Source organism: Cryptomeria japonica, chromosome 5, assembly GCF_030272615.1.
Source record: "Cryptomeria japonica chromosome 5, Sugi_1.0, whole genome shotgun sequence".
Lineage (NCBI taxonomy): Eukaryota > Viridiplantae > Streptophyta > Pinopsida > Cupressales > Cupressaceae > Cryptomeria > Cryptomeria japonica.
The window spans coordinates 631,322,391-631,344,441 of NC_081409.1; the positions used below are offsets into that span (position 1 = coordinate 631,322,391).

Genomic DNA, 22,051 nt, shown 5'->3' on the forward strand with positions numbered 1-22,051 from the left:
AATAAAGTCTATATCGAATCACCATTTTTGGTAATATGTGTCATTTATTATGAGTGGCCAAAGATGCTTGAATGAATGGTGTTATTTAAGGTGAATTGATTACATGTCACATGGGAGTGTTTAGAAAATTTCCATACTATGTTATCTTGGTAGGTTATTTTTGTGTTTGCACTTGTGATTTCATTACCTATCCTTCTATTAGTTGGATGCTATAAATTGTTGTTTATAAGGCCTCTTAAGAGTTAAACTCTATTGTGTAGTCAAAATGCTATCAAATTGAAAACAGATAATTTAATTGTTTGATGCAACATTTTTAATAGATAAATACAAACTTGTCGTCTATTTAATTGTGAAATTTCTTTTCATAAAATATTTCTCCAAATATAAACTTACACATACATATATTATAATCAATGACATGATACTTTGATTAGTATTAAGCTAGAGAATGTCAGTCAACTCTTGTCGTCTATTTAATTGAGAAATTTCTTTTCATAAAATATTTCTCCAAATATAAACTTACACATACATATATTATAATCAATGACATGATACTTTGATTAGTATTAAGCTTAGAGAATGTCAGTCAACTCGAAATGTGTAACACTTTTAAACCTAGAAGTGAAAGCTTAATGTGTGTGATCTAAGCCATCCAATATATAGAATTCACATACTAAATGATCAAACTTTTACTATAATAAGATAGATGAGATATGTACGACAGTTAATTTTTCTTTTTATCCATTTTAGCTCTCACCTTTCCTCTTTATCTGATGTCCGAATGACCAGAAAATATTGATCTTCTACTTATTTTACAAGGTCTTTTTGCTCTTTCCTAAGTAAAAGTAAAAGGTATTATTGTAATGTAACGAGGTCTCTTCTAAAGTATTAAGTTAATAGCATTTCATATCAAATGCTAAGATAGCGTTTTCTTTTTTCGATGAGCCAGCAGATTAGTCTGCCTCTCTGGCGAGAGCTTTAGTTGATATTTGTTTAAATTGACCCTGCTTTCTGTAAGAAGAACAGTTTCATCAGAATTTCAAATTTCTTTTAAGGTGCCCCGAAAATGGGTGATCCTGGATTCATCCCTGGATTTATTGGTTACGCCATTCAGTTGGCTGGAAATCAAATTATCCGTCACATCAATGTTGCCATCCGATGCAGGAAAGAGTTGGATGCCCTCAAAGTTCTGCTTGCCAGAATTCAAACATTGAATGTGGAATTGCAGGAGTATCGAAAGGCTTTGAACTGTGGCATGAGAATTAGTACATCTCCTCAGCATCCTTTGCCCTCCGCTGTGAACACCTGGCTAATCGAATTGAATGCTCTTTTGGAGGAAGCATCTGATTTGGCCCAGCACTGCACTGTACGCTCATACTGTCATCTCTTTTCTCGTTATAGGACGAGCAAAAAGCTCAGGCAACTCATTGAAAATGTTGAAAAGCATGTGGCTTCCACGCCTTCCATTGCTTTTCTGCACCAATTGCAGCAGCATGTAACCAATCGTCAAGTGCTTGAGCAAATTAAAGAGACGGTGGATTCTCTTAATCTGCGCATTTCAGCACTTGGCGGCGCATCTGGAGATCTCTTTCCATCCACTTCTTCAGCCGCTTCCAACAATAAGTATATTGAGGAGGCACTCGTTGTCGGACAAGATTGTGCATCCAACAGACTTATGCAGCTGATTGATGCAGACTCAGAGCAGCACAAAAGTCTGTCTCGTTTCGGCATAGTTGGTAAGGGAGGGGCTGGTAAGACTCTACTACTCAAACGAGTCTTCAACAGTAACCAGGTACAGAGTCTTTTTTTCAATGGCTTGATGCTCTGGCTTACTGTGTCACCAAATCCATCCTTCCATGCTCTCAGAATTGAACTTGTCAAACAAATAACTCTTCAAGTGAATGAAAGATTGGAGAGTAGAGAGGAAGACCATGTGAAAACTTGGTTGAATGGAAACATGAGAAAACACAAATTTGTGCTGTTTTTAGACGATGTTTGGGAAACAAGTGCAAACTCCTTGTTAGAGGGGCTGTGTGTGCCTCACTCTCCACACAGCAACTCCAACATCATCATTGCCACTTCCAGAACTACTAGTGTCCTCTCACAGTTGGGCGTTCCAGCTTCATCAATCATCAAAATGCAAGACTTGACCGAGGATGATAGCTGGAGATTGTTTTCCTCCCATGCTTTTGCACATAGCGATGGAATTTTGCCTTCCAGCATTGACCAAGTAATAGCGAGAAGTGTTTGCAATGAATGTGGGGGTCTTCCGTTAGCCCTCAAAGTAATTGGGAAGACAATGGCAGGCATCACTCCTTCAAATGCATGGGAATTTTCTCTTAAGAGGTTGCAGAATGATGTTACCCCATCTCTGTATGGCACATTGAGACTAAGCTACGATGCTTTGGCCAACGTGGCTGGCTATGGAATTTCTTTACAGTTGTGCTTCCTCTACCTCGGTGCTTACCCAGAAGGCCGTGTCATCTATTCCACAATCGCCACTCTCTACTGGATTGGAGAGGGGTTGGTAGCCGGGCCAGATCCTGTCCAACTTGGAGAGATATACGTGAATTTGTTAGCCGATCGATGCCTTATTGAGCCAGTCCAGAAGGATTACAACGGAAAAGTGATATGTTTTAGAGTGCATGATGTTTTGCACGATTTAGCACATCAAATTGCTGAGAGGGAAGAAAAATGTTTCTTCCAGGCAGGCAGGGGTTTACAAGAGTTTCCTGCGGACGACTGTTTAGGACATGTCAGAATTTCATTGAAAGGCAACAATTTGACTAGGGTTCCTAGGGCATTCCGAGCTCCTTATATCCATTCCCTGTTACTCGCTAATAATACTTGTTTCACAGAAATTCCCAAAGAGGTGATTGGGAGTATGACCGCTCTGAGGGTCCTTGATTTGTCACGGACTGCCCTCCAGTCCCTGCCAAAAAACATAGGATGTTTGAAGCATTTAGTCTGCCTCAGGTTATGGAATGTGCCACTCAAGAAACTGCCCAGCTCTATCGCTGCTCTTAGAAACCTTCAAATATTACAGCTTGGTGGTTCTCATATTTCACAGCTCCCATCCGGTATTTCTAAGCTGAATTCGCTGAAATTTCTGGACATTAGTTGTTGTCAACATCTGCAGTGCATCCCTTATGGGATCTCTCACCTTAGATCTCTGGAGTACTTGTATACATATAAATCTTCAAATATAAGGTGGATTAAGGGTAGAGGAGATCAGCTTTCAATTGGTGATTTGGGCATCTTAAACCAGATCAAAAGGTTAGGGTTTCAAAATAACGGTGCAATAATTCGAGAAGGAATGCTGGGAATGATGAAGCAGATGGAATATCTATATTTACACCTCACAGATATGGAAAGGCTACCCCATGACATGACTACCATGTCAAAGTTGAGGAAACTGTGTCTGGTATGTCCTCAGTTAGTCCAGACGGAAATTTTAATTTGTAAATTTCAACATCTGAGCTACATTAGCTTGTTTCAATGTGAGATGCTGAAGCAACTACCTGCCTTGCACAAACTTGGGAGTCTAAAGTACCTAGTTATTGTTGAGTGCCCCAAAATAGAGAAGTTTCCAGAGGAATTTGGTAAGGAAGGAGCATTCCCCAAGCTAGAGGTATTTTCAGTGGTCAAGCTGACAAAGCTGGAGCAGCTGCCACTAGTGGAAGAAGGAGGACTGCCTTCACTGAGAATATTGACAATAATGCAGTGTGAGGCATTGCAGATTTTGCCAGAGTGTTATTGGACTTTGAAGAGTGTAGAGAAGATAAGAGTCTATGGTTGCTCAAAGGTTGAAGAAAACTTTATCAAGTCAAGGACTAAGGTGCAAACAGTAACATTATCTACCACAGAAACTCAAATATCAGAAGACCGTTACCTCTCTCTCCTTCGCAGGGGCGAACAATTTTTTTACGGTGAGTTTTGGTGTAATGAGATTTTTCGCTTTTTGGATGACATTAAAAGAGATTATTTGTTTTGACTTACAACATTCAGAGTAATGTTATATAAATATATAGCCATTCCAGAACAAAATTCTAATACTTTGTTCAGTTAAATTTTATTATACAGGCTGTACATTTTTGGGAATAATGTAGACAATCATAAGAGATAAAATTTCTATTTTTATTATTTGAAGGTATCTTTAAAACTTTGACTTGTTTGGTAGGCAAGCATTTTTATATTTTAGCACAAATATCTTATAGATTATGTTGCTTATCTTAGGTATAAACCATGTCATACAATAGAAGTTTTTTGTTTTTTTTTTCACTTAGACATTTCCATAAGTTAGTCATAGCATCAATTTGCACAACATAAATTTTGACTTGAGTTACTAAAGAAATGTATGAGATAATCTTAAGACATTAATAAAATCTTTGGGAATCATTTAGATATGCGACATCACAAGATAGTTTAAATTTTTTTTTAACATGATTTTTGTATCTAAGAAATTATATAATTCATAATGGACTAGACCTCTTAGCTTATCAAGATAAATAAATTAGACAATAATGATCATGAGATGTAGCATATTTTTTCTATAAGAACATAATGGAATTAATTAGATGGTAAAAAGTTCATCATATTTTATTGAAATCAACTTATACAATTATTAAGTTTTTAAAAATTTACCGTAGAATCATAAGCCTTTTTCACTTTTATATGCAGTTTATTTTTGTATATGGGTGCATTCATTTTAAATAAAAAATACAACATGTAATTGAGTGTTCAGATTTGAACAATATCATAAAATCCACACTCTAAATGAGTAAAACTGATCCAACTCTAGAAATATGAATGGAGACAGAGCATCAATTGAGTGTTTCACCTCAAATTATAGACTAACAATTTCCCGCACAAAAAGTCCTATTCAATTATGGCGACAAATTTTTATAACTATCATATTTGCATGCCAATTCAAAAACTAATTATATAAGTACTACAATATCACACATAGTATACGTTACATAGATCCTAGATACGCTTTAGCTAAATAACATCTAATTGATATGCAAATTATTAGATACTCATGAGCTTTAATGCATGCAACAAGCATTATTTTGTTTATTTTATTTTATTTTATTCACATTATCAAAGAAGGATATGGATGCCACATGTTCATATACTACTATCACTTACTTAACTAGGAAGTGAAACTAATATATATATATATGTAGCATCACTTAGTTAATTTTATATAAATTTAACCCAAATAAAATAAATAATATAATGTTACTATTTAAGTATATAATTTGGCATAATAAAAAATATATTCTTAAACTGGTTAATATAATATGAAGATTGTAGATTATGTCTTATGTCCAAATGTAAAATTGTTGAATATACATGTTTTAGATAATCTATTTTTGAAGAAATAAATTCTATGCCAAGTGGATCTCCATCAAGTTGCCTCATGACCCTAATAAAAGTATAGCTTCAAGATGATTTCTTCAGTTTTGTTGAACACTATCAGATGTTGAGAGGGGGGAGTGAATCAATATATACAAATACTTGATCAGATTAAAACATTTATTCCACATCAATTATTCATCACATATGCATCAGAATAAATAACTGAAATAGAAAATGCATCTGCACAAAGACACCAGGATTTTTATGTGGAAAACCCAAACTAGGAAAACCATGGTGAGAATCAAACTCACAATATATAATGTTTTTACAATGGTTTAGGCCATAGGCCAAGCAGCTCACTTCTCCAAACTTGTAGACTAAGATGCACAACCTTAGGGAAAGATACACAAGAGAGACTTGTATAATTACAGACCACTTCTTGAAGGCAAGAGACAAAACATCTATCTTGAGAATAAGAGATTTAAACTGCAAAAGGTATATCATATACCAACATGCAGATAATAGTTCACAACTAAATACTCATTTGATTCATCTTTCATCTCTACTTTGTAACATATTCAAATCTTTGTATCACATAGACCTCAATTCACAAATTTACAAATCATATATATTTCTACATGATCTCCATACTGCACACACACTATAACCCAACTAATATATATATATATATATATATATATATATATATATATATATATATATATATATATATATATATATATATATATATATATATATATATATATATATATATATATATATATATATATATATATATATATATATATATATATATATATACCAACTGGATCACCGATAATCTCTATTAGGCCAACTTGAGTATGTATCCTGTATATTCATTATTGATCTAAAACATTGCATGTAGAAGGAAAAGAAGACCTGTGAAGATTCACACCAAGTCGACACACCTTCCAATTATCCTCATAAAGATTCTACACACAACTGGACAAACCAAAACACATAAGACAGTTCATATCAATTTGTTTCACCCAAAATAGTTTATTCCAAACCCAAAAATAAAATATGCGGTCCACCATGATAGGAAAAATATCCAATGATCCACACCAAACCTAAGGTAATAGCAAAATGAGGAATGCTACAGAAAGTCTTGAAATTGCATCAACACTGATTACAGACATATATGATGCCCATTGAAATCATCCATCCAACTAGAAAAATTGAGATCAATCTACCATAATCATTCTATTTCAATTCACATAGCCATCTAATACATATCTGGTGCATCCATCCATTTCTAGATGAAGATATTGTTGACCAAAACAATCAATAGAGATAGTAACACATTTTTTGGACCAAACAAAAGACATTAATCTTTTGGAAACACAACATATCATCCATGATAGCCATCCAAAAAGCTTACATATATTAGCATAGCATATCCACCTATTTCTAAAAACACCATGTCAATTTGCACAAGAATCTGCATACAACTCTGTATCATATCATTGACTGATAGACATCCAGGCCATACTCAAACCAACAACTAGATGCAATCAATATTGAGAACTTAACTAGAATATACTGTTAGACCATATACTTCTAAACTATATCACTTTTAGACCAGTAGCACCACCAACCAAACATAACCAATAACTAGACTACTAATCGAATCACCAATAAATCAACCATGCCAAGTAGGTTGACATTCTGGACCACAATAATAGGTTTGACATCAATGTCAACAAAGACTCATATATAGAATAATCTCCCTCTTTGTCATTGATGGAAAAACAAAAATATTTTTTCTTATATAATGAATACTTCTCCCCTTTGACATCAAAGACAAGGGAAAACTATTCTTGCCAAAACAAATTGATCATAAATGTAACTCCCCCTATCAAAAATATTCAAAAAGAAAAAGAAAAAATTGAGTACAAATACCTTCATATAACCTTCTAACTCACAACTATCCATAAGAATTGTCATGCATTACTAGGCCAATTATCCTTGAACTGTTTCTTCACACTGACAAGAGGAATTCCATGCACGAATAGTAGTAGAAAGAATTTTATTCTAGAACTCACACTCAAGACACAAATTTACTACAATATAAAAAATATCAACTTTTATCACACTTAATTCTACCTTTTCAACATATTTTGATAACCCGATGAATGACGACATGCACAATTCTAGTGCATCCTTAAGACCACAAAATAATCTGATATACTCATCTCTTTGTCTCTTCCACAAGGATAATTGAGAGTGAATATATTAAACCTTATATCTTATAGCACCATTTCCATCCTTATATATTTCAAACAAGTGAACCAACTTGGTAAGTTGGGACTCAATGGAGTCTATCTCATCCTTTAATTTCTGTGTAGAAGTAGACCACCTCAAGAAATACTAATATAACCATGAAACATTATCCATCATTTTGTTGAAACCAATCAAATTAAGTTTAAGATTTTGATTTGCCTTTAAACACTTCTCTGTCATCTTATCTACCAAATTCATCTCTATACACGATTCATCTGAATTATTACCATCATTCTCAACAACAGCCATAAACTCAGTCAACATTTCCACTCGCACTTCTAGAAGTAATTCAGAAACATTATTAGAAACAATATTGGTCCAGGAGTAGATACATCGCAAATGCTTGTTCAATAATCTATTGATCATACATAGGCAAAATAAAATATAGGTCACCAACATTCTTTAGACCATTAGGTCATCCAATCAAATCAAGTAAATATCAACATCAAAAGAATTTTCCTTAGAAGGAATAGAGGAAGCAACCAATTTTTCTTCTTTCTCAACATCCTTCTGCTCACCGACCTCTTTTGGTTTTTCTTCATCACTTTCCACAATTACAATGTCTGTACATTCCATCTTTTTCAAACTCATATGCTTAGATTTCAATACTTTAGAGACAAAGGAAGAGGAATCTATAGATAACTTTCTAGATCTTTAAGATTTTGATACACTTCCAACATCACCAATTCTCTTTTTTCCATATTTTCCTATGATCTCATCAAATGTTTGGAATCTTTCTCCACTCAAATATTTAGGCAATTTAAGAAGTATCTTGAAAATACTCATGCACTAATATTTAGAAACTTCATAGGGAATATTTGACACCCATGAAGTCCTTAGAATAACTGGCTCCATAAAAAAAATTTCCTTTTCTATCATGAAAGTAATCTCACTTTTATACCAATCCACAACATTTAGAGGAATCTGATTCCTAATAACTCTTTTCCTTTCAAAGATCCATAAAGAAATTATAGCAAGCAACATACTCCTTAATTTGATTAAGTTAGCAGTCACAAATTTTCTTCACACAACACTTCTCATTCTAGGCAAAGATAAAAGAAAATAGAATACCAAGTAGATAATAAGAGAGTTGTACCAAAAGGGGTACATTTCATCCTTTGTCATGCAAAGATCGTCTAGTAGCTAACACCTCAATGATGATATGATGAATCAATAAGGATATGGACAACTACCGAGAGGGGGGGTGAATCAGTAGATAGAAAAAAAACTAAACTTTCATCAAACTCAAACCCAACTCATAAATCAATCACTGAACTAACCGGTTCAACACTACACTATAAACTGCAACTGCATTGTCAAGTTTACCAGTTGACTAGAATACCAATATAACAGTGTAACAGATCAGAAACTCTCAAACCATTTAACCAAAACATCAAACCACTTTACTAACATTAGTAATAGCACATTTCAGATCACTTCCGGCCATCTTAACATATCTAAGTGGCTTTACCAGTTAAACAAATTAACTATATCAAAACATAACCACAAAAACCATTCACCACTTGACACAATGATTTTTGACGTGGAAACCCAAATGGGAAAAACCATGGTGGGGATGAATACCCACAAGTATTCTAAACTCTTCCGAAGTTCACCCTGTTAGGAGCCAAGCCTTGTTAGAAGCTTTACAAAAATGTCCTATTAGGAACATATCCGGTTAAGGACCACCCAGTTAAGGGATTGACTACAATACCATGTTAAAGGCAATATCCTATTAGGAGTAGCCTTGATAGACGATTTCAAATCAAAGCTAATGGATCACCTAGTTAGAGGATTTAGAAAACACCAAGCATGTTAAAGCTTACCCAGTTAAGGAATTTAAATGTTGTAATTGTTAGAGAACAACAAGGTCTTGTTGATCTGGTAATAGCACTACTCTGCTTGATCAGATCCTTTTTAAGCTCCTATCTGCCTTCACACATTCTGCAGATACTCCTTCTGGTTTGGCAATCAATCACATTGACACTTAACCAAAATTACCAACACTACTACAAAACAACTCATCAACCTTATAAGAAAAACAATAGGTCGGTAACACATCACAAAACCTAAGATCTCATAGAGATTAAAAACAAATCAGTTCAAACATGACCATTGAATTACATAGCAATCATCTGCACATTGTTCTAGACAACCTTGACCGCTCCTAGATCACTACACATAGGATCATGTAACTCATCACATGGTTTCCACTTCATGCTATGCACTCACTCATTCCCAAGATAAAATAGTTATCTATATGCACCAAAACCACTTTTAAACTCATCATGTGCATCATGCATATGTGGCATAATCTTCTTCGATGACCATTCTATCATAGATCAACACAACTGATTCACCAAGCTCCATCATTTAGGGTTTGTCATATCAACAAGTTAGGGTTACCGGTTGATCTCACTGCTTCAATAGTAATACCAGTTTCCTTCACTTTCTCAATTACCAGTTGCATTACTACATCACTGCCTATTGTAATACAACTCCATTACCGGTTACAATTGACATCAATGAAAAAACTTATACTTCATTAATGCAATCTTCATGCAATCCCAACAATCCCCCCCTTTGGCATTGATGGCAATACAAATATCAATACCCTTTGATTGTGATGATTGAGAGTAATACACATACACAGGTATAGGAATCCGAGTTTATAGTTTTTTTCATGCACTCTCCTTCAACCGAGTCTCCATGTCTTCAGCTGGTAACTGGCTATAGTTCTTCTCTCCCTTTGACAATAGTGCCAAAGTGAAAGTAAAACATACAGTGTCATACTTCACTATTCTGCAACTAGCTGCTCCCCTTGTGGGGTAGCTCCACTCTACACCAATCCTGCTTCAAGATCTTCAATAAGCTTCAAGATTGATGTCCTCCACATCAGCTTAATTGACCTCATGTAGGGGAACAATCCCTAGCTAACCTCTGGGTATGTGTACAAAGATGGTGGTCAGAAAAGTGGACACCACCCCAAAAAAACATGGAAAACAAGCAGCGCGTACGCTGTTATAAAATTTGAAATGATCATGTACGCGCTCAGGTTTGTTGTTCCCGATCCTAGAATAGGTAGCGAGTACGCGCTACCTTTAGGAAAATGAGCGCGTACTCACTACTTATAGGAAAATGAGCGCCTACGCGCTACAAGGACCACACACGCGGTACCTAGCAAGTTTTTATTTTTTTTAAACTGGGTCTTATTTTCCCATGACTGCCGCATTTTTACTTCCTTTTTTCTTCATTTTATTTGCTAAATTGTGAACGGGGTGCTATATTTCTCCTCCAAACCATGATCGGGTTGCCACATTTCTCTTGTAGACACTATGGATCAAGGTTAGTTTTTGTTAATTTTTGTCTTTATTTCTCATTTGTTCAATTTGTTTTACGTTTTGAATTTAATTTCATTAATTTTGATTAGGTTTTTTCATTTTTTGTTTCAAAAACCAGATTCTTCTAATCCACAACAAAATGCACCTTTTGAAAACCCACATGATACACCCCCAATTCCTCCTTTTGACCGCACACCTGAAACATAGGAGCAATTAATTAACAGTTAGGGCAAAATACATCTAAAATCAATAGACTGATTGATAAATAAAAAACATCTAAACTTGAGCATCATAAATCCCTCGCCACTAGCCTAGAAACATTAGCTAGTGGTGCCATAGATGTTTCCACACAAATTAACAAACGGGGAAACTTTAGGGATAGGTGTCGTCAATTCTATGCTGATGGGTTATCATATGAGGAAGTCAAAAACAAAAATGTTAGTAAACAAGAAATATGTGCCCTTTTTGTTGATCCTAAAACTGGTCAGTCGTTACCTCTTAATGCAAAGAGGTTTCTCATACATTGGTGTACTAATGTGCAGATGAATAATCCTTTTTAACAGAGGTGGTGGATGGTCTTTGATGATCCACCTTGTAATAATTATGAGGTGCCAATGTATTTGTTGAGAAAAGTATACTGTGAGTTTGTGCTCAATGTGTGGCCAAACTATTTTGACATGAGAGAGTTCCATGGTAGAGGTGGTGACTCTGCCCAAGATAAACCTAGAGCCATAGGCGATTACTCATGAAGAGTCGTCTCCCCCTAGTACCCAAACCCAAGGTGCATCAAGCTATCCCAATAGAGCTGAAAGAGTCGATGGAGCTACAGACTCTTCAGGAAGCCACACCATTGACTAGTGCCATCATCCAGCATGGGACATCATTAGCATACCCTATTGTACTGGATGATGAGCCATTAGTTGCTCCAAGTGGTGAGAGAGAGCCCATTCAACATATGTGTGTTAGTTGCTCAGGGATAGATGATGTGGCCGGTGCAGATGGATCCACATCTCATCAATGCATGATTTGCGGGAGTAGATGTCAGGCTCACACAACTGAGGATTTCGTGCTAACAGATGAGTTGATGGACATGGTGTTTGCCCATCAGTGACAGACACAGGTGCATTGATTTGAATTCATAACATTTTATTTATCAGTCACTTTAAATTTGTAATTACATAAATGAATTTTCATTTATACATCGATTTAAATTGAGACAAATAATATGCATTTCAGGATGCAGCAGCGGTATCCCATACTCCTCCCCCAGTTACTACAACCGCAACTTCGATGCCTGAGGTATAAATTTTGTAACATGTTAAAATAGAATAGTACACTTTGAATTCAAAAAAATTACAAGATATAATTACTATCTTTAATGCTTGGTCCAATTTTTGGTTTGTAGGTGTTGATAGGGGACCAAATGTCCCAGATTGATGACATCATGCTCTTAGCGACCGATTTTGGCCTACAAGGCTATAAGGTATCATATTTTGTATAACTCTTTTTATGTATTGTTTTGATGGAATATGCAAGTCATTTCATTTTAGATTTTTAAAATTATGTTTAATATATTATCTGTACTAATATCTCATGTTAATTTTGTTTTTTTAGGGTACCCCTCCACGTCTAGGCCTCGTCCTAATAAAAAGAATTCCTCGAAGACGCCAAAACGTGGGAAGAAGGTAATTGAACACATTTTTAGTTGTACAATTATTTGAAAATGTTGAAATCAACTATTAGTTGGGGTTTGTAGATTGATTAGTATTTTTTGTGTATTTTGCATTTACAACGACCATTGAGCTATGTGGATTTGTTGAATCCACCTGATTCGCCCATGGATCAAGAGAGGGTGGAGGTATGTATCTCTACTTTATTTTCTTGATTTCGTGATTATATGCACGTGTACATGTGAACTTGTGATACATTATAATCTTATAATTTTTTCATACAGGAAGTATCCATAGTTGTTCATCAATGGCGAGACCTCCTCCATGCACTAAAGAAGCATCTTAGGATCCGGTACACTTTTGTTCGATATATTACATTAATTATTTTTAACCTACAATACTTATGATTATATTAATTGTATTTAATCTTTGATCATTTTTTGTATAGCTAATAGAAACAGTTTCTCTATTGATGGTGAGCCATCATCAGTCCATTGGGGAAGCATCTTAGGCACGGGTACGTCATTGTTCTCTATATTATAGCTTTTAACTTTTTTTTATATATTTATGTTAGTACATTGTGTATACACCTAAAAATGGTCTGAAGATAGTTAATTAAATACATAGTTATTTGATTAATTCCCCTTCCCAATTAATTGAATTCACAAGCAATTTAATTAATTCCTCTATTCATCTACTAGTAAATAAATCTAAATGATTTATTTATATAGTTCATTTCATATCCCCCTTTGGTTAATTAATTCTAAATTAATTAATGTCTCCCCATATTAATCAATTCTTCTAATCCCTAATTAAGATTAACAAACTCAAGTTTGTTGAGATTAATTACCATTTTCCAATTATTTGAATTTCTAAATTCAAATGAGCACATGGCTCCTAACTTTAACCACCTAACCTAACCATCCCCTAAATTAACCCATTCAATCTAATCTTGGGTCTAACTAACCCTATCCTATCTTGCACATTCTAACCTCCTTATCCTAACCTCCCATGGTGTGGATATTCTTTCCTTGAGACACATGGCACTTTTTCCACATGTCTCCTCCCTTGGACACTTTCCCTCTCATGAGCAAGGCTCCTTGACACTTGTCACCACAGAGATGACAAGTGTCCCTTCCTTCAACCTCTTCTCCAACTTCCTCAATCTTGGCCCTTGATATCTTCAGATCAAATCTAGACCATCGATTCTTGCCACCTCAGCTTTGGCCTTGGAGTTCCTATAAATATCCCCCATTTTGGAGCAATATGGGTCCCATCTCATATCAATTTAGGCATCATTACTATAGGCAATTTGCATTTCAATTATCTAGTAATTAGCTTTTGGATTTATCATAGCATGTTAGTCTAGTTTCTTAAATCATGCATTTAATATCATCTCCATAGTCAATCATGATCAAATAGCTACTCAACTCTTGAGTTGTCACTTTGGAGGTCATTGCTCCGCTGAGAGCCCATCAATCCAACACCTTCAAGGTCCTCAAGAATAGAGGAAAATGGGACATTTCAAGGAAGGCTTATGGTTTGCATCTTTGATTTAGTTTTCAATTAAGCTTTTCAATTACATCTTATTGTCTCATTATATGTGTATGCCTCTTATACTAACAACATTTTTAGCATCACATTAATTGGTGCCCATCATGGAGCCTAGCCCCTTTGATCTTTAACAAGTTTGCTTGCAAGAAATTTCATTGACAGGTTGATTAGCTCTTTTGGAGTGCAGATTGGCTCTCTTGGGTTCCTGAATCGCGTTCTTAGTCCCTATTGTGGCGTTCCGGCACCTCAAATGACATTTTTAGGACAACATTTCTAGTGTGCAGAATAGCGTTTCTGGTGTGCAAGACAACGTTTCTAGTGTGCAGAGTAGCATTTTTGCCATATATGATGGCGTTCTTAATCAATTTGATGGCGTTTTCAGTTTTTTATTAATTTTACAAATATTGTATGTTGCATTCCTCATTTCTGCTTCTGGACTGTTATTTTCCCGAACCTGATTTGTAGATTGTTGGTTTTGCAGGTACTTATTTCACTATGAAAGACCGGAGTTATAAACTATTTCACTGCCAAAGAATATAATATAAACTACTAACTTTGTTTGCAGCCATGGGATTTTGCACTTATATTTGTTAAATTAGGCACATAGACTAATTACAATGGAAATGAACAAACATACATGTGTCTTGATGATAGGTGAGTATGCTCTCACCTTTCTCAGGTGATCAGAAAACTAGACTCATCCTTTGCTTTCAATAGTGCATTTTTTTTAGTAGGCCTACCCTCCCAAGGAGTTATTAACTCTTAGCCCTTAATGCCAGTGAGAGGGGAATGACCTAAGTGGGAATGGCTAATGCCAAGTACTCCAACCCACTATAAAATAAATGTGTTTTTGATGAAAATCAAAGCAACGATAGTGCTCAGGAATATCTCTCCTCCATACCTTCGAGTATATCAAACCTTAGTTTTCAAGGCTGGGAGACCTCTTAATTGAGTTTATACCTCGACACACCGAACAGATCCCTTACTAGTTCCAGTTAGAATAGAAGCTACCCGATTCACCTCTGAAAGGGTGATAATCTTTGTGCAAGAGAGATAGTAACTCTCCCAAGACACTTGCCATATCGTGCCCCCATTAGCATTTGGAGTCGGATAATACGACATTGAGAATCCATTGTGTGAGACTTAGTGGCCATATTCCGATTAGCTATTGGGTGTGTACCTAAGTCAGCAAGCAAAGGTTTTCATTCTCAGCCAACTTCCTTAGGGTTTAGCCTGATTGCAGTCACTTATCATATCATGTGTTTGTTGCGTATTCATTCCTAAATTGAAATACAACAAACATTGAAAACTGAAACTTCAAACTATCAAATTCACAAGTTTCATAGCAGGTCAGCTCTTTTAGTCAAAACAGTCGCATCTATGGTCTAAACAGCCGCATTCATAGTCCAAAGATTAGCTCTTTCAGTCCAAACAGTCACACCTGCAATCCAAACAGTCGCACTTTCAGTCAAGTCAAGATATCATTCATTAAAATACAACAAAAATTGCAAACTCAAACCTCAAATTATCAAATTTACAAGTTTCACAGCAGATTAGCTCTTTCAATCCAAACGGTCTCACATATGGTTCAAATAGTTGCATATACAGTCCAAACGGTCTCACATACAGTTCAAACTATCGCACCTATAGATTAGCTCTTATGGTTCAGATAGTCGCACCTATGGTCCAAACAGTTGCACCTACAGTCCAAACAGTCGCACCTACAGTCCAAACAGTCGCATTTTCAGTCCAAACATCATCTATCTTGGTGTGAATGTTAACTTTCTCATTTTTAAACATTAACTCTCCAAGGTTGAACACATTAGAGATTCTGGTCTAAACAACAGAGTTCCTAGTCTAAACAGCAGAGTTCCTAGTCTAAACGTCAGCTCTTATGGTCTAAATGTTAGCTCTCTTGGTCTAAATGTCAACTCTTTTGGGTTGAATGTCAAATTGCTCATGTTTCAATGCTGGATCTTCTAGTATGCGCTTGTTAGGTCTAAATATCCATTCTCTGAGTTTGAAAATCATAAAGTTGGGTCAAAATTGCAATCTCCTAAGTTCAACCACTTAATTTCCTAAGTCTACACATCATTATTTGAACTTTAGAGTCACTATATTGCAAAACAGAGTTCTTGGTCCTTCTGTCAGCGTTTCTAGTTTGTTTACCAGTGTTTCTAGTCCATATAGCAGTGTTTTTGGTACAAACAACAGGATTTCTGGTATAAACAGCAATGTTTTTGGTCAGTATAGCAGCATTTTTAGTTTGTCTGTTGGTGTTTCTGGTCCAAACAACAGCATTTCTGGTTAGTATAGCAGAGTTCCTAGTCATTTTAGCAGCATTTCTGGTAAACTGCATCAAAATCAGAAAACAAAAACAACCCATTTCTCAAACAATCAAACATAGAGAGTAGGTCATCTTGTTAGGTCATTCAATTAGGTTATCTTCTATCAAAAACATATTCAAGAACAAGACACACAAAAGTCTCATGTATTCACCTCAAACAAGTTAAAGATCAAACACCACCATTCCTGGTCCTTCTGTCAGCATTTCTAGTCTGTCTGCCAGCGTTTCTGGTCCATATAGCAGCATTTCTGGTACAAACAGCAGTGTTTCTAGTACAAACAACAACGTTTCTAGTCAGTATAGTAGCATTTTTGGTTTGTCTGTCAATGTTTTTGGTCCAAACAACAACATTTCTGGTCAGTATAGCAGAGTTCCTAGTCATTTTAGTAGCGTTTCTAGTAAACTGCATCAAAATCAGAAAACAAAAAGAACCCATTTCTCAAACAATCAAACATAGAGAGTAGGTCATCTTGTTGGGTCATTCAATCAGGTTATCTTCTGTCAAAAATATATTCAAGAACAAGACACACAAAAGTCTCATGTATTCACCTCAAACAAGTTAAAGATCAAACACCTTAAATTGCAACATCACATTGTCTTTGATAAACTGATTGTTCAAACATAGTTTCTCATCAAGATCTATCATCCTTTAATCACGAAACTACAACGCTTGATCAGAATAACCTCGTTCTTTATCATAGGATATATTGTTCCTATTTGAACTTGGTCATATCAAAAATCACAAAATTTGCACTCCAAAACTAAGATTGAAAAACTTGCAAACAAGCAAATACTTGAAAAAATAATTTCCTCAACAATTGATCACTTATTGCGGCACATTAAGCAAGATTTAATCACAAAAACATTCAAAACACAATGCCCATTTTAATTGCAACGCAGAGATATAAGATCAATGAAACATTGGAAATACCTTAAGATCATAGAAACATGGCATACCAAAGCAAAAGACAAGAACACATAACAAGCCAACATATTGGAGAAATCAAACAAGTCTAGAATCAAAATCCAACCATGTCAAAACTTAACAGGGATTCAAATACATATCCAAAGAAAGGTGGCTCTTTTATGCAACTATTAAAAAGATCCTTAAAAGATTTGGATGAGAAAGATCACAATCACGCACCTATATCTAGCAATGGGTCATCCCCCCATAAGAAAATTAACTCTCCAAAGGCATCTATTCTTACACTTCTTAAAAAAGTGCAAAAACCTTCCATAACATCCTCACCAAACAATACACCCAAAGATGATGTTCCCCAAGGGATATCCATAATGGCCATCAAACCTATTTCAGAGGATCCTATTCAAAACCCATCTACTTCATATCCAAGCATTGATTCCTTGCAACATCCCCATAGTGCTTCCTTGCAAATTGAAGTCCCCATTTATAAAACACTCGTTAAAAGTGTCCTAATAGATAGGGGAGCTAGCTTAAATATTTTCTCATTGAGTCTTGTCTGTGCTCTAGGTTATTCAGAAGATGCAGTTGATCCCCTGAAAAAGATCAAAATCAAAGCACATAATGAAGAAGAGAATTCCTCTAAAGGAGTTGTGGTATTACCCATCAGAGTGGGACCTTTGCAGAAAAACACAGCATGCCAAGTCCTAGATTTGTAACTACCATACAACATACTCTTGGGAAGACCATGGATTCAGGACATACAAGCTATTCCATCAACATGTCATCAGTACTTAAAGTTTCTATAAAATGGACAAGAAATCACAATATCAACCAACTTAAATCCAGTGCAGTGTTGTAATAAACTGAAATCAACTCAAGGGATCATTGTTTCACATAATAGAGAGGAAGCATATTCAAACACACAATCCAAGGAACAATCATTTGCATCAATTTTGTCAAACATGGAAGAAAAAATGCGGCTAAAAGATCAAGGGAACAAAGAATATTCATTATCATGGAACAACAAACAAGAGCAACTTGAAATTGAAAGGGAAGAAGCAGATGTAGGTGTTGATGTAGTTCACACATATGCAGAACAAACGTTAGGAACTAGCCTACTTGAATCAAAATCACATACGGCTAACATGGACTTAACCGAGGATGATCATGATTTTCTTGTACGAGGTCATTCTGATGAGAGTATCGTCCTAGACATGGAAATACCAACTGAAAGCTCTGACATCTCTATCATGACTCCCAATATGTCTGAACCATATCAACCTAAAGATCCTTTATCCTTAAGCTATCCTGAACCTATGGACTGAGAAAATGAAGGACATACTAACATTGATACCTTACCTAATGACCATGCCATATCCTTATATCTTAATGAAATCAAACCTACAACAACTTTCACCAGGGATTCCGCTAACATATCTTCAAGTCAAATAGGTGCCAAATCTCCTAGTCGTAAAAATGAAAATAAAGAAAACAATATCAGGTATAATGTTGAAAACCATTTATTGGCAATATTAGACCAAAAAAAAGTAAAAATAAAGGATGCATCTAACGGTGAAAACCTCCTCGAGGTGCAGAAAGATGGGAGATTTGACACCTTACCTAAATACTATCAAGAAAGGTCATCAATCTTGATCAAACCAACAAAGGCAGTTATCATTGGCACAATTAATCTACATCCAGCAATATCTATATCAGAACTAGCAAGGCAAAAATATTTGGAACCCTTCAAAAGATGGCAAATCAATTTTACCTGGTCATATACAAACATTCCAGGGTTGGATCAAGATCTTATAATACATCACCTAAATATCAATCCAGGAACAAGCATCAACAATGGAACACGACATGAATCAGGAGGAGATATTCTATTCATCACACCACAAGGTCATACAATCCCAAAAGCATACAAATTAAGCTTCCCATGCACAAATAATATAGCAGAGTATGAAGCATTGGTTATAGGTATCAAAATGGTTGTAGAATGGAATATTACACAACTTCGGGTCTTTGGAGACTCTCAGCTCGTCCTCAATCAAATCAATGATGACTATCAAACAAAAGATGACAAACTCATGCTTTACAAAAAGATGGTGGATGATTTCAAAAAATATTTTGTCGAAATCACCTTTGAGCAAATTCCAAGAAATGAGAACAAAGCAGCAGATGCTATGGCAACACTTGCTTCTCTATTGCAAACACGAGAAAATCAAGAGCGTTAGGAATTCATGGTTGAAGAGTTGTCATACCCTTCTCATAATTGTCTGGATTCCCAAACCATCTGCCAACTTATTGGACATAATAATTCTTCCCGCTATGGCCAAACTTACACATACCTAAAAGATAACACCTTACCTCTTGACCTATCAAAGAACCAAAAGAGAAACTTTATTTGCCAATCCTCCCATTATACTCTCATCGTGGATACCCTATTTAAACGAGGTCTAGACGGTACTCTCTTAAGATGTCTCAAACAAGAAGAATCTGAGAAGGCCTTAAATGAAGTCCGTAATGGCATTTTTGGTACTCATTCAAGAGGTCTTACCCTTTCGAAAAAACTCATACGCTTGGGCTATTATTGGCCATCTATGGAACGAGATTCTTTTCAGATAGCTAGAACATGCAAACAATGTCAGATCCATGGAAATTTGATCTATGCACCAACACAAGAACTTCATGCTTTAGCAACATCTTGGCCTTTCTACCAATGGGGACTTGATCTAGTACTAAAGGAAAATCCCTGAAACCAGTCAGATCGAGAAAAGAAAGGAAAATTTGAACCAAACTGGTTAGGTCCATTCGTGGTCACATCAGTATTTGGGTCAGGAGCATATCAGCTATCAACACAAAAAAGAGATTAGCTCGAGGAACCCATCAATAGCATGCATCTAAAGAATTTTTATGTCTAAAAAATCCAAAAACAGTGAAAAAGCAGAAAATCCAAAAACAGTGAAAAAACAGAAAATCCAAAAATAGTGAAAAAGCAAAAAACCCAAAAATAGTGAAATAGCAAAAAATCCAAAAACAGTGAAAAAGCAAAAAATCCAAAAATAGTGAAAAAGCAAAAAATCCAAAAATAGTGAAAAAGTAAAAAAACAAAAAAAAATCAAATATGAGAAAAAGTGCAATAAAAACAGATGGTGAAAACTTGGCAAACGGGCGCTATCTATCAGCTAGCTCTGCCATCTATTGGTTGATGCATTCTTCCGCTTGCATTCTTTTCTATCAACACTGTTCATATTCATCATAAAGCCTTTGTACATACACAAGCATCCTAGGTGATTTCTCCTCATGGTTTGGATCATTGACTATATCATAATAAGGTTTGTATTTAGGCTGGGGGGAAAAATCCTGAACCTGGCTGGGGGCAAAAAGTTTTGATCATTTTGAGCTTAATCAAATAGGTAGAGCAATAGTCATACAACGCTTGTCAAGCGAAAAATTGAGATACATCCAACATTGAACATAAGATCACATTGTCAACCATTAACTATCACATATCAACCTAAACATGACAAAACACATATCAATGGATGATATATCTTGACTTATGATTTTAACACTTTGGAAATAATGGTTCAACTATTTTATTAGGATTTTCATTATCATGATTTCTGAGTAACTCCAGGATGTCTTTGACTAGAGGAACGAGGAAGGAACATGATATTTTTCTTGTCTACTATCTGTAAATTAATCATTAATATGTGCAAAGTTGTCTAAGGAAATGATCATCAGAGTATCATCGAAGACATTTTGGACTTGCATATAGAAATGGTTAATACTGCCTATTTTACGCAAGCAACACTCTGTTCATCTTGGTTCAAATATACCTCGATGCTTGTGCTAACTTGCAATATCAAAACCCAGGAAAGTAGTGCGCAGGTCATCATGGTTTAATTATACCATTGATGTTTGCACTCACTTCCCACATTTTAAAGGCTCAATGATGAAACAAAGCAATGACTCCATGACCGGTCCGATCACTGCATTGCATTTCATTTTTGCATTTGCATTTTAAGATAGATTTGCATTTCATTCTGCATGGGATCAAAATGCTCATCTTTTCCAAGGCCAAAGCTAACATGGTGTTATCTCTTTTATTATGTGATTGAGTACATTAGACAATAACAAAAATAATCAATTCATTCATCCTGCATGATAAGTTAGTTCATCTCAAGTAACCATTGCATACCAAGACATCATTCATTTAAAGCATAAACTCATTCATTCATTTAGCAAGATCATTGCATGACATTCATCTAACCTCAAATCATATAAGGTATCACCATTGCATTGCATCCATCTCATATTGACATGCATGAGAAAATCATAAAAATATCATAAACATAGAAAGCATTGCATTGCACATACATCACATAGAAATTAGAAGCATCACCATACATATTTGCATACATCATGTAAATACTGCATCATCATATATCCATCATCTAGAATTCATAAGCATATAGGAATTAAAGCGTACATCAAGCATACATCATGAAAGTAAACT

General features: G+C 35.4%; 1 protein-coding gene across 1 annotated transcript; it reads left to right on the top strand.

The window, feature by feature from the left end:
* Positions 1-1,066: 1,066 nt before the first annotated feature.
* LOC131876001 (probable disease resistance protein At4g27220) lies at positions 1,067-16,565 on the top strand. The gene is made up of 3 exons (XM_059220755.1): positions 1,067-3,929; positions 4,084-4,105; positions 16,385-16,565. Exons 1-3 carry the CDS (start codon positions 1,067-1,069, stop codon positions 16,563-16,565), a joined length of 3,066 nt encoding a protein of 1,021 aa, XP_059076738.1.
* The last annotated feature ends 5,486 nt before the right edge of the window (positions 16,566-22,051 follow it).

What these genes read in the sequence shown, in the direction of transcription:
- LOC131876001 (XM_059220755.1), top strand. Translation starts at nt 1,067, where the DNA reads ATGGGTGATCCTGGATTCATCCCTGGATTTATTGGTTACGCCATTCAG. An exon ending in GGGCGAACAATTTTTTTACG is followed by an intron (nt 3,930 to 4,083) that starts GTGAGTTTTGGT and finishes TTTATTATACAG; the next exon opens with GCTGTACATTTTTGGGAATA. An exon ending in TGTACATTTTTGGGAATAAT is followed by an intron (nt 4,106 to 16,384) that starts GTAGACAATCAT and finishes ATTGCAAAACAG; the next exon opens with AGTTCTTGGTCCTTCTGTCA.